Source organism: Elephantulus edwardii, unplaced genomic scaffold (genome assembly GCF_000299155.1).
Source record: "Elephantulus edwardii isolate Elephantulus edwardi_28Jun2011 unplaced genomic scaffold, EleEdw1.0 scaffold00020, whole genome shotgun sequence".
NCBI classification, from domain to species: Eukaryota; Metazoa; Chordata; class Mammalia; order Macroscelidea; family Macroscelididae; genus Elephantulus; species Elephantulus edwardii.
The window spans coordinates 9,178,621-9,192,006 of NW_006399770.1; the positions used below are offsets into that span (position 1 = coordinate 9,178,621).

Consider the following 13,386-nt stretch of genomic DNA (forward strand, 5'->3'; position numbering starts at 1 on the left):
GAAGAAAAGACCAAAATGGATGTCAGAAGAAACTCTGAAGATTGCACTGGAGCGTAGAGAAGCCAAAGCACAAGGAAGAATTCAAGACACTAAAGAGCTGAACAGAAGATTCCAAAAGGCTGCTCGGAATGACAAAGCAAAATACATTATATTACTATCTTTAAATTTCCAAAGAAAATCCTACAGTGGACGTTGTTATATACACAAAGGGATCATGTAGTTCCTAAAGCCAGGTAATTAATTAAATAGAAACCTCCCCTGCCTTAACCAAACCAAAAAAATTAAAAAGAAGGATTCACATGAATTAGAATGTTGCCGTGGAGCTTATTGTTCAGAACTTCATCGCTAGCTATTGAATTTGACTTTGCCATGTAGATGGGCTGGACTATGTAAATGGGACATATTAAGCCTATCCACAGGGGATTAGTATCACCATTAAATTGAACAGATACAATAGTATTATTAGAAAAGCTGCCCTACCAACAAAAGAAGAAGCAAGACAATGAAGTGTGTTCTTTGGAGCCAGGACTAGGAGGGCTTGTGGGAGCAGCGTCCATAGCAACCACAGCAGAGAACTGGAGACCTGACAGGGGATGAGACCTTGGGATAACTACATCATTGGGTCAGAGCTAAAAGAACTTTGCCCAAGTTTGTTGGACAACTGGAGGTAAGATCTCATAAGTCACAGGACTGAGAACTTTGTAACATTGGCATAAATTGCTGAAGTGCCTGTGAGCACATTTCAGAAGCTGTCCTGATGACATTCTGCTGCTTATCTGGTTTTAAAACTTTTGACTTATCCAACATGGTTTTGTGTAGTCTGTGAGTTATTGCATCAGGTTTTGGACCCAGTAAAGCAGTAAGACTGGTGTTGATATGAATAGAAAGAGGTATGAGAGCATGGGAGACATAGCTGACCCCACAGAAACTGGCTTTGTGTTGTTGATGTTGTTGCTGGGAATAATTCCACTCTGTGTCGGTAAATGTCAGATATGGCCATTCATACCCAAGTGGCCTTTGTTCTTTCTATAGTTGGTTAAGACTATATCAAGGATTAGCAGAATCCCAACAAATCTCTCTTAGAGGACGCAGCCAGAATGTTCTTTACCAGCAGAGATGGCCAGGTTTCACTGAACATAATTTAAGCACACAACCAAGAGGAGTCAGTTCTTTTTGAAGAACAACATGCTAGGGAAAGTAGAAGATCAACAAAAAGGGGAAAGCCTTCAATGAGATAAAATGAAACAACTGTAACAATATGCTCACATATAGCAAGGATTATGAAGCAGTACAGGACCAGGCGGTACTCAATTTATGTTGTTTAAAGGGTTTCTATGAGCCAGAATTCACTTAATTGCACCTAATAACAACACATATAACCCAAGTCCTGTGCTAAGAAACTAATAATATAAGTAATATATCAATAATAATATAACTAGTAATGTAATAGTCACTGCTGACCAAAGTTTTAAAATAGTGAAATACAATTTTAAATTTTATTTAAGAAGTATGAGTGAATTAGAAACACCTGATTTCTAATGAATGAGGCTAAATTGTAAATGCTCCAAAGAAAAGGAAGCTAAACTTCTCTTGATACAGTTTTAGTGGTGAGTGCAACGACATTGCATGAGGTTTCAGGGGGTATGGAGAACACAAGATTATACTGTGTGCTTACAAGGAACTTAAGATCTGACTCATTCCTCCAGTATCACTTTAAAAAAAAAATATTTAAAAAGTACAGTTAAAATCCAAGTTCAAACCTTGAGTTTCCAACATTGTTTTCTATATTATAAATAGGTGCCATTGAAATCAAACTGAATTTCATATGAGTGTCTAGGCTGCGTAAACTCTATGGAAGCAGATCATTGGGTCTTTTAATGATCTGTTGATGGGTTTGAACTGCCAATTTTTTTATTAGTAGTCAAATGTTTACCATTTGTCACCAGAGCTTCCTAGGATAGCTATATTTCATGCAGAAGGATAATGTACTAGCACTAAGGACAAATATTTGTTGACAATAAAAATTTTTATTCAAATACAAAATTTCTTTTCCACTTAGAGAGTGCTCAATATCTGAGTGGGTAAGAAAAGACTGCTGTCATTGCATGCCACTTAAATGATTCACAATTATCTGATGACAGAATAGAAATAACATCATTTTACTTCCTCAAGTTAGGCACAAATATAATAAATTTTTTTCATCTGTAAGAGGGGGAAAGACTTACTTCCTTGGCAAAAACAAAGTCCTTAGCAAAGATCCTGGCACATATGAAAGATGCATAGTAAATAGTTCTCACACAAAAGTTTACAAATATTTAGTGGCATATGTCAAAGGTCCTTCAGGCCAATCTTTCGTTGTTTTTGTTCAGACATTCCTCTATGTCGTATAGTCCTGGTGTACATGTTGCCGTCCTGCGGTCGCTTGTAGTTGCTGTGAGCCTGAACACTGTGACACGGATGTGTCAAATGCGTTAATGGTTGGCTACCCAATGCAGACTAAGAGTGGAGTGGAGCTCCCTGATTAAACAAGCATGGAAGGAGGAGTGGCAGCCACTTCCATAATAGCTTGCCTCCAGAAACCCTATGAACATGGAGAGAGGATGAAAGGCACCCAAGCGTCAAGGACTCTCCTTCATAGGGTTGCTATGAGTCGCCTGAGACTCGATGGCACTTAACAACAACAACATGTCAAAGGTCTATTCATGACAATGTATATGCACGCAAAAAAAAAACCCCTGAAAATATTGTGGCTTGAGTAAATTGCTCCTTAATCCTCAAAGTGGCACCTTTTTTTTCCCTTTAACATTTTAATGATATTTTATTAGCAGTAGATTTCCTAAATGCAATAGAATGCTTGATTTCTTGACAGTTACTTACCATGTTGTTAACTGTGGATCAAAGTGAAATGAAACCCTGTGTGGTACATGTTGGACTGCTCACAACAACAAAAAATTATCAGTGGTTCAATTTTATTACCTGCTCTAAGATAAGCAATTTCCTTCTGTTAAGATTTATATTCTCAAAATCTGGTGGTGCATCCTCAAGAATTGGGATTTACATAATAGACTTGGATTTTTGATAGATATTCATTTAATCCACCTCCTAATTTATAAACTAATTGTCTACGGTGGAATTTATTGAAAAGATTGAGCGATGTAGACTAAAAACTAAACTTAACTTCTTTCGAGTTGATTCCAACTCATAACGTGATTATGTGACAGAACAGAACTGCTGTGTCCAGTTTTCAAGGTTATAATCATTAAGAATGAAGATTGACACATCTTTCCCTAGAAGGCTTCTAACTGGTAACCTTTTCATTAACAGCAGCAAACTCAACCATTGTGCCATTAAGGTCAAATCCACTTTTTTTTAAAAGATAGTGTGCGTGACACGATGTGCTCCTAGGCAAATGATCATTGGTTCTAATCCACTATATGCTCTTCCAAAAAAAGATGAGCTGTATCTTCTGGCAAATATATACAGCCTTCACAACCAGAAGGAGGGTTGCTCTGAGCCAGAATCGACACAAGAGTGAGCATGACAAGAATTAACAGACACTGAGTACAGGTGGTTAATCTAAGGTCCACAAATGCCTTGAAAAAAGTACAGAGAACCCACAAATGTCAGAGGGAAGTCAAATTAGATCTTTATTTTTCCTAAACTCTCTCTTTAATTCCAATAAAACTTAGTATTTCCTCTGGTAAGACTACTACGATAGGCAGTAACATTATATGTACCTTTACCTTTGTATCCACAGAAACCACAAAAAAAAAAAAATCACAGCACAGTTGTTTCACCTGCCTCAGGTTTCAGCTGTCTCAGCTGTTGTGGCAAAATAATAGTAGGTGTGTGACACATGGCTATGCTGTGTCATTTAATGCTGTAATAAAGAATAACCTTTTTACTACATCACACTGTTTTAAAACTATTTTAAAATTTTATTTTAATATAATAAGAATTATAGTAGTCTTATTGTTTGTTGTGTATGCAAATTTTTTCAATGCTTTTAAAAACATTTTTCTCAAAAGTAAGTGCTCAGCTTTTCTAGACTGTCACAGGTTTCGATTGCTACCAAACGTTAAAAGGTTAAATAGCCTGCTGACTTCTTAGCAAAGAACCTTCAGACTTGTAGCTGAAGATCAGCTTCTTTGGAGTCACTTTGGATTTACTTTTTGTAATCGCGATCTTTCAGCAATTAACTGAGAAAAGGTTTCAGCAGAAATGAGGTGTATTGCAACGGAAACATATTTACATACTAATTGTTCTTCCTTTATGAATTTCTCTAACAAAGCCATCATTCCCTTTGCTAACTTCACTAGTTGATTCACTACTAAGTCTCTGTCTTTTGCTTAACTCTTACTTTAGTTGCCGCAAATAATAGAAAATGTCAGTCTTTTCTTGCTAATTCAGGGCATTCAGATGAATTAGAGCATGCATTTTTTTTTTTTTTTGGTTATTTTTTTCCCAAGCCTAAAATATACGGTTTCTAAGGCTTTCGAGTGAGAATGAAAGGATTCACTTAAAATTGATTTCTATAAGCCCTAATTATACAGTACATTTCATAATAAGCATTGCAAAATCTCAGCTTAGGAACAAAAAACTCTCCCTTAGTAATAAATTGTCACTACAATGATCAGTGTGCTGAGTTTAATTCACAGATAAATAAAAGGAAACCTTGAAAGGCAAACAGAAGTCTAGTGCAAGCTTAGTATGTATGCAGCATTATTACGATAGCTAAGAATAAAGCCCTCACACGATATTTTAGATGGTCTTATTGCCTTTTATCCAAGTTCTTCCAGCTGTCGCATCTAAATGCACCTGGTGCACAGTTAACTAGTGTCTACCTTCTCTGAAACAGAGACACTGACTGCTGATACTAGCTGACCTATATGTCTCCCCAGCACAATTTCTTTTTCAGAGAAGTTGGCCCTTGCTTAGAAGTGGACTGAATTAGCCAATCCTTGTCATTAAATGTGGCAGCCATGCACGTGAGAATGATGTGGGAAAACTCCAGTGAGAGTGATAATTAAACTTGGAAAATGAAGGGTCACCTTCTTTCCTGTAGCTCATTGGATTTGGCATCAGAGCAATTCCAAAGCAGTGGGGAATGTTCTATTCTCAGCATGGCATTATCCAGGTGCACACACATTATTTCTATGGGTTCAAGTGGGAATGCTACCTAAATTGTATTTAAAATGTTAACTTTGAATTGTAGTTGTGTGCAGTTTACAGCTCATAAAGAACTTACATAGGGAGGGAGAAATGTTAGAAATTAATTCAAAATATATAAAAAAAGGAAAATGAGTGTAATCTAAGTGGGGAACAAATTAGAAAAGTATGTCTTGTTTTCTCAGAAGAAAAGGCAAGTATTACAGAAGAAAATTGTTCCCAGGAAAATTGAAAAGAACATTTAAACATGTCTCTTCTTTCTATCTGACTGTAGAATTACAAAGTGAAGGATTCATCTCAGATTTCCTAACCATTTACTGTCATTTCCTAGTCATTATTATAATATCTTACTCCGGCTCAAAAGCTCAAGACAAACCATTGGTGGGAGTTAGCTTCCAGGAAAGGGATTTTTCCCCCCCCCAGACACATTAGCTCACCTAAATATTACTGAAGTTGTATTTGAGAAAGTATATTGCACATTGTTCTGATGTAACATTAAAAATTCTGAATTTTCTAAGGCTTTAATGATATTACAACACAGTCTATAGAATATTACAATTAGACAAGAGTATATAAAAGCAAATTTCAAGTTTAAATTCTGTTTTAATCACATATTAGCTGTGCAAATGTGGAAAGTTACTTAATCCCTGTGTCTCAGTTTTTCATCTGAATGTAGGAAAGAATAATAGGATCAAGCCTGATATGTTGCAAAGATTGCACTGGTTACAATATATAAAATATTAACAACATTTTATGCGACAGTGTGAATATTCTAACAGCCTAATTAATGGTAAGAAGTTGTGCTGCAATCCCAAAGACATATGGCTCAAATCCATGAGCTGCTCCACAGGACAAGGGCGAGCAATCTCCTCTTGAGCAATTAACTGCCTCTGGAAACCTGCTAGAAGGTCAGCTCTAGGTTGGTCCTGACTCAACAATAAACAACAACACCACATCGTTATTATGATTGTATTGTAGGACCAGTATCTAGCACAGTTGGGAGCACAGGAGACAAAATTTTAAAATACATTACTGTTTCAGTAGGAACATAAGGAAGCAGCATCTGAGCTCTGCTCACTTCACAAGAGGGAAGAATCCTCACAACAGTATCGGCAAAGCACATTCCAATGTGGTCAGACACCCTGCAGCCAGGTACATGCATGATCAGCACACACACACACACACACACACACACACACGACCCTCCTGCTCTTTCCCCTCTAACAATTCTGAAAACAACTCTCTTTCCCATATCTTTTACTAATTTTTTTACTGTTGTTGTTATATGCCATCAAGTCGCCTGCGACTCACAGTGACCTAGGGCACAACAGCCCTAAACCCTGTTCTATCCCTTGCCAATCTAATTGTATCTGACATGCCCATCTCCATTACCCCAGTGACGGACTCAATCCATCTCATCGATGGTCTTCTTCTCCTGCGCTGTCCCTCAACCCTCCCAAGCATGATGTCCCTCTCCAATGACTGATCCCACCTTGCAACATGTCCAAAGTGTGTCACACAAAGCTTCAGAATCCTTGCCTCCGAAGACCAGACGGGCTTCACCCTCTCTAGGACAAACTTATTTGTTCTCCTAGCAGTCCATAGTATATGCGATACTCTTTTCCAGCACCACAGCTCTAAGGCATCAACTCTCCTTCTATCATTCCTAGTCATTGACCACCTCTGCTACTGAGGCTGTTGTCTGGGCTTCCCTCTCCTCTCTTCACTTCAGTTGCAAAGGATGAGCTGCATTCTCTGGTTTTTCTGTCTTGATCATAGTGGGAAGGATAGCAAAACAGACAAGTCCCCACATTAGTGATCTACACACTTCCTTTGCATAATTCTATTCAGAAGGTACCTTTTACTTTAGTCTTTATTTATAATACTAGCAAGCTAGTCAATCTCTTTGCTAGGACACATCATCTCATATTTGTCATGTGATGGGAATTACAAAGGCAATGGTTTTAAGAACCATATTGCGCAATCCGCTACTGCACAGTTTCCTATTAGGTTAAGCCATTTATTATCTATGCCACTTTTTAAAAAGTTTCCTAAAGTATGTGAAAAACCAATTATCTTTAAAAAAAATCATCTTTTAAAAAACCAAATACTGCAGAAAACAGTTATGTACTTAATAGCATAAAGTGAAAATAGTGTGATAATTATAGAATATGATAATAGCAACATTCAGTCCAGAAAGTGGAAAATTCAAAACAAACACAAGCAATAGATTCTTGGCTAGTAGGGCAAAATAGTCCAGACTATGCCATCAGACCTCCTTATAAGCAATAGTTTCTTAATAGTTCCTGTCATATCTGAAGGGAATCTGTAGGAAAAGATTGAAATTTGTTCTATGTGATCAAATTGTGTAAATGTAAGAGAATGTTGAGACAATTAAGCGAGCTGTCAGGAAATCAACTCTAAGTCATGGAGCCCCAGGTCTGTCATAATAGAACTATGCTTCCACAGAGCTTTCAATGCTAATTTTAGCTGAAGGGCAGACCTTTTCTCTTTGGCATTTCAAGGTAGACTCAGATCTCCAAGTTTTTAGTTTACAATCAAGAGTGTTAATTATTTCCATCATCAAGGGGCTTGCTGGAACAATTTGTTGTTGTTGATGATGATTTTAGGTGCCATCAAGTTGACTACATCTCACAGAGAGTAAATCTATGAAAAATAGACCTGAACGTTGCCCTATCCTGTGCCAGTGGAACTCTCTAAAAGAGGCAGTAGTGTGATACCTGTTTGCTTTGTAACATTTTATGATTTTAAATATTGATAATTTATTTCTATTTTGCCTTGAAAAATAACAGAAAATGTTCCCCACAACATAAACACAACACTGTCCTAAATCTCTATCTTCATTTACTAATCACGCATGGTATTGTAGGAAGCTCTGGTGGCATAGTAGTTAAGAGTTTGTTCTGACAACACAAAGGAATGTGTTTGGACTCCACCAGCTGTTCTGAAGGAGAGAAATAGGCATTCTCTTCCCGTGCAATTTAATGTCTTGGAGAACCCACTGGATGGTCAGGAATGGGCTGGTTCCAAATTCATGGTACGCAACAACAGCAGCAATAATGGTAGTGTTGCCAACAATTTCATTTTACTTGGATCAACAATCAATAACCATGGTAAGAGCAGTCAAGAAATTAAAAGCAAAAAAGTATGTTGTATTAGGGAAATCTCCTGTTAAGGATCCCTATAAAGCAATAAAAAAGCAAGAATGTAGGTTTAAAGATTAAGATGTGCTGATTCAAGCCTTTGTCTTCTCAATTGTTTCATATGCATCTGAAAGTTGGGCAGTGAATAAGGATGACAGAAGAAGATCAATTCTTTGAGTCAAGGTATTTATTACTGAAAAACCCATAGACTGCTGAAAGAACAAATAAGTCTATCTTAGGGTAAGTGAAACGAGAATGGTCTTTAGAAGCAAGGATGGTGAAACTTATCTCACACACTCCTGACATTGTCAGAAGGAGTCAGCCCTTGAAGAAGACATTATTCTGGGAAGAGTGTATGGTCAAAGAGGAAGACCTCCAACAAGAAGGATTGGCACAGTGTTAGCAAGGAGCCTGGGCATATCAGACATCTTGAATATGGCACTCCTCAGGACAAGTTTCAGATCTGTTGTTCATAGGGTCACTCTGAGTCATTAACTACTTGTCATCTAACAACAATAACATAGAACTGAAAAGGAAGATGGGAAGGAGAGAGATGAAGATAAACAGAATAAATTGAATAAGAAAACTCAATAATAATTCCAACTAGACTACTGAAAGTAAAAAAAAAAAAACCCACACAAACCCTTATTTTTAGGTTAAAAACTACCAACACCACAAAAACCCACAAATAAATGAATTCTATTCAGGCACTGAAGTCATTATGAGTTGACACTGACTATAATGCCAAGCCTAAGCCTACTGTAAAATGTACACATTACTGTTTTTTAAGGAACTCTGGTGCGAAGCAGTAAATAGTTGAATAAAATAACAATAATAAATAAATTTTACAAATAATCATTGACTTCTTTAGAAAAAAAGATGCTAAAATCGCTTAAATTACTTAAAAAGTAAATTATTTCATACTTAAAAATAATAGGAATAAACACTATTAGAAGATATTCTGCCAGAAGTTTATATTAAAATGATTTATAGCTTGAAATTTCGTCCTGAGGTCATCCCCTTCATAAATGCTAGCCACACACAATGAAAACCAACTCAATAAAATGAGTATTTCATTTCTCTTCCTTCTGCTTATGTAGATACTTCTTCTATCTGCATGGCACCCATTTATAACAAAGCCGGGCATTGTCTGGATTTTTATGAGCTCTTGAGCTTTTCTTTCTTTTTTATCTTTCGATGCATCAGCAAAGCAACTGGCAGATTCTTTAATAAAATATATTATACACATTAATATTTATAAGCCTATGAATTGGATGTTTAAATAAACATTCACCAACTTATGCCAATTCTCGTTTTAGACGTTAAATCACACTTACATTGTCTGGGAAGTCAGCCTTTAGTTCGGTGACACTTTGACACCAATATGCAGCCGTTTTTTCACTGATGAGTTCAATATTCAGGAAAGAGCTTTGTCCAGGGCCATACATGGGTCCAGAGGTGGTCCCCCTGATGATTCTGGGGGAAACATTTGTCACAATGTCCTGATGAAAGAAAGTGGATATTAGGTCTCCATTTGACAAGGAAAAATTATGATTTTATTATATGCTCATCTCCATATGTCAATATTTTACCAAATCCTTTCTCATATTTTTTCACAGAATAATTTTTAATATGTTTTAAATTACAGCTGAACATAAACTACTTCCAAATGAAAGGGCAAAATACAATATGTTAGTTTAGCTTAATTACTTTCTATAATTCTAGGTTCAGCACAGAAAAAAATCAAAGTTGCCTAAATTTATTTACAGTGGTTTTGGCCATAAACATCTTAATTTGTTTGCAATTAAGTAATACATTTAAATCTGAGAGGTAAAATGCAAGAATATTATTTCACTCTATTAAGTCTAAGTATCTCTAATCAAATTTTAACTCCAATAAGAGTTAATGTTTATTATATGTATATAAATATACATTCCAAAAACTAATTCCAATGTAAATCAGCCAGATACTAGTACTACTGGCTCATCAAACTTTAACACATATTCTAACAAAGTAAGCGTGTCAAATTACCTATAGGATTACATCTGCAAATTCATATTCAATGAGAACTAAGTCACTTTTCCCAAGACAGAATTGAGAATATCAATAACTTCCTGATAACTATAAACAGTAAACAGTAAAATTAACTTGCTTGTTAAGTGTAATTAACAATTCACAACTGCTTCTAAGGGTGTATTAACAAAGAAGAGTAACATTCTTACATTACTTAAAACTAAAAAGAAACAAAGGAGGAAAATGTTTCTTTTGCCAACTTCCAATTAAAATTAATTTTGAGTAAAGGTCATTTAGTTAAGGATTTATCAGAATTAGTCATTTAAGTACCCCTCCTCACCATCTTGTCACTTTTAGTGAGATAACATGAGCCCCCATTAGTATATAGCAATTAAGGTCAATTTACATATTTTAATTAAGAACCACCCCATATAAAACAATTAGCGTAATAGGCATACTAACTGGATTTCATAACATTTGGACGTTTTTCCAACTAGATAGACAGGAAACCTTAATTAGCATTAATTAGTGCTGATCTGCATATGTTTGATAAGGCATACCCTTGCCACAAAAGATTATTTATTCCTGAATCTGCCAAATGCTACAGTTGCAGAGGATAAAAGGACTTTTCTTCACATTGCATGTTAATTTCTAGTAATTTACATTCACTTTTACATTTGAATTAGTATATTATAAAATAAATGGTATAAATGTTACAATAAGCTTCTTTAAATATGTACATTTTTACTTATAGGAATTGTGCTGGTTTATTTTTTACTAATTAAGCCATTACATTTCTATTGAAATTGTGCTTAACATCACCAGCCTTACTCTCATTTACTACTATGAAATAGTATTACACAATCTTAATGGGGGAAAGAGCAAGTTAATTCTAGGCATATTAACTGTACATCTATTGCTTCTGGTTAAAAGTAAGCTTAGTGGGTGGGTCAAATCTCCAACTTGTCAAGTTCTCAAAGGTGTGCCATGCAATCCAGCAGGCTTCTCTGCAGATAACCCTGCATGTACTCTGCACCTGTCAGCAAGATGAAGACAACTATAGAAAATTTTGATTCAAATGAGCACAGACTTTATCTATGTTCCTGTTTTTAAGAGCACACTCCTCTGCTCTGTGTTCTCATTATGCCACCCAGATGAGTCAAAACTCACCTGGGGATTGTTGTGCACTAGATGTAGCTTAGTCACTGTGGCTAGGACAGCCCACTCGGTTGACCAAATCTAGTACCCTGGCACTAGGCAATGTGCACAAGGAAAGGGACACATTTAAAACTTGTAATTTATTGCCTTGAAGGAGATACATTGTAATACAACTGTTCAATTCCTTGGAAGCATCCTGACACTGAATCTTAAGTAACTTAAACATCATTGCCTTGAGGAGGACTTTCTGACTTCTCCAACTTCCTCAAAGTTTAGGGTAATGCTCTGATTCAGGTCACTGTAGGAATGCATATATTACACAAATAACTTCTTATTCTTCTTGAATGCCATTGTCTATTATAAACAGAAAAGTTTTAAACGGGAAGAATTTATGTCAGACACAAGGATGACGGGGCCAATATGCATTCCCAAGAAGTTTAGGGTCAGAATGACATCCATTTGTTCTTAGGTAAAGTGTATCAACATGTACACAATTTGTTCCAAGAGGAACAAATATTTTGATGAATGCCTTTATTTCTAGCTGAATTTGCTGGCATTACAGACTCAAGTGGTAACTTCCTCCGTTTCCCCTAGAGAAGCAGCCAACCTTTACCTTTCAAAGGAATCCACGCTGAAGCTGTTATTATCTATATCTACAATTAACCCTCTGTTTTCTATATGTAGACTTTTCTACCTTTATTTTTCACTTGCTGCTGGCTAGCTTAAGTTGTTTTGTTCCTCAACAAAGTGCTCTATTTTCCTCCACTCCTAATCAGAAGAAGGGAGCACTTGTGGTCTAGAGTAAGGAGAGGTGCTGTTATTGCAAAGGCACATGGTTCAAATTAGGGAGAAAGATGAGTAATCTCCTCCTGCACAATTTACTGCCTCTGAAAATTTGCTGGAGGATCAGTTGTAAGTCAGTTAAGACTTGATGGTATATAACAACACTAATCAAAAGACATTTAACACTTTTTCAGGAAGAACCAGTGTACTTGCAAGAAGATATCATGCCAGGAAAGGGAGATGGTCAGAGAAAGAGATGAAGACCCTCAACAGGATGGACTGATCATTACAATGGACTTGAGGCTGACAGAGATCATGAGGACTAGTGGATAGGGCAAGGTTCAGGTCTGTTGTTTATATGATCTCTATGCATCATAGTGGACTTGATGGTGCCTAAGAATGTAATAGGCACCTAAGAACACAACAGTCAAAAGATACGTTGTATGGGGTAAATCTGCTGTTAAGGACCTCTTAAAAGTGCAAAAGAGAACAAAGATATCCATTTAAAGACTATGGTGTTCCTGACTTAAGTCATGGTATTTTCAACAGCCCATGAATGTTGGACAATGAATAAGTACAGTATATCCCAGGGACTGCCCAAAGAACAAACAAATCTGTCCTGTAGGAAGCATAGTCAGGGTGATCCTTAAAGGCCAGGGCTGTTGTTGTTGTTAAGCGCTGTCAAGTCATAGATGTCTCATAGCAACCCTACGAACAAAAGACCTGAACACTTGTATAACTTTCATCATTTCTCCAAGTTCATAGAGTTTCCAGAGACAAGCCATTTCAGAAATGGATGCCACTCCTGCTTCCAAGCTTGTTTTAATAGGCGAGCTCCACCAAACACTGTCAACCATGGGTAACTTTTATTGCATTTGACACATCAGTGTCACAGCATTTAGCGTCACACAACCATGAGTTACCACTGTACAGCAAATAGACCAATGCTATACTACTTAAAAGACTGACCAAAAAACAATTAAAACCAAGCCTGAGGGCCACACATCCTGAGGGCCCAAATGTGTTTTTAAATAGGAGGCTAAATACAATCAACACACAATGAATGGCCAGTTAACATCGTTCCCAAATTCTCACCAGA

General features: G+C 36.6%; 1 protein-coding gene across 1 annotated transcript in view; it reads right to left on the minus strand.

The window, feature by feature from the left end:
- Window positions 1–13,386, minus strand: part of DPYD (dihydropyrimidine dehydrogenase) — a 1,462,963-nt gene that overhangs the window by 678,468 nt on the left and 771,109 nt on the right. Inside the window, exon 14 of the mRNA XM_006882430.1 lies at window positions 9,671–9,835. Coding sequence (XP_006882492.1) covers window positions 9,671–9,835 — 165 coding nt within the window. The remainder of the gene's footprint in view (window positions 1–9,670; window positions 9,836–13,386) is intronic.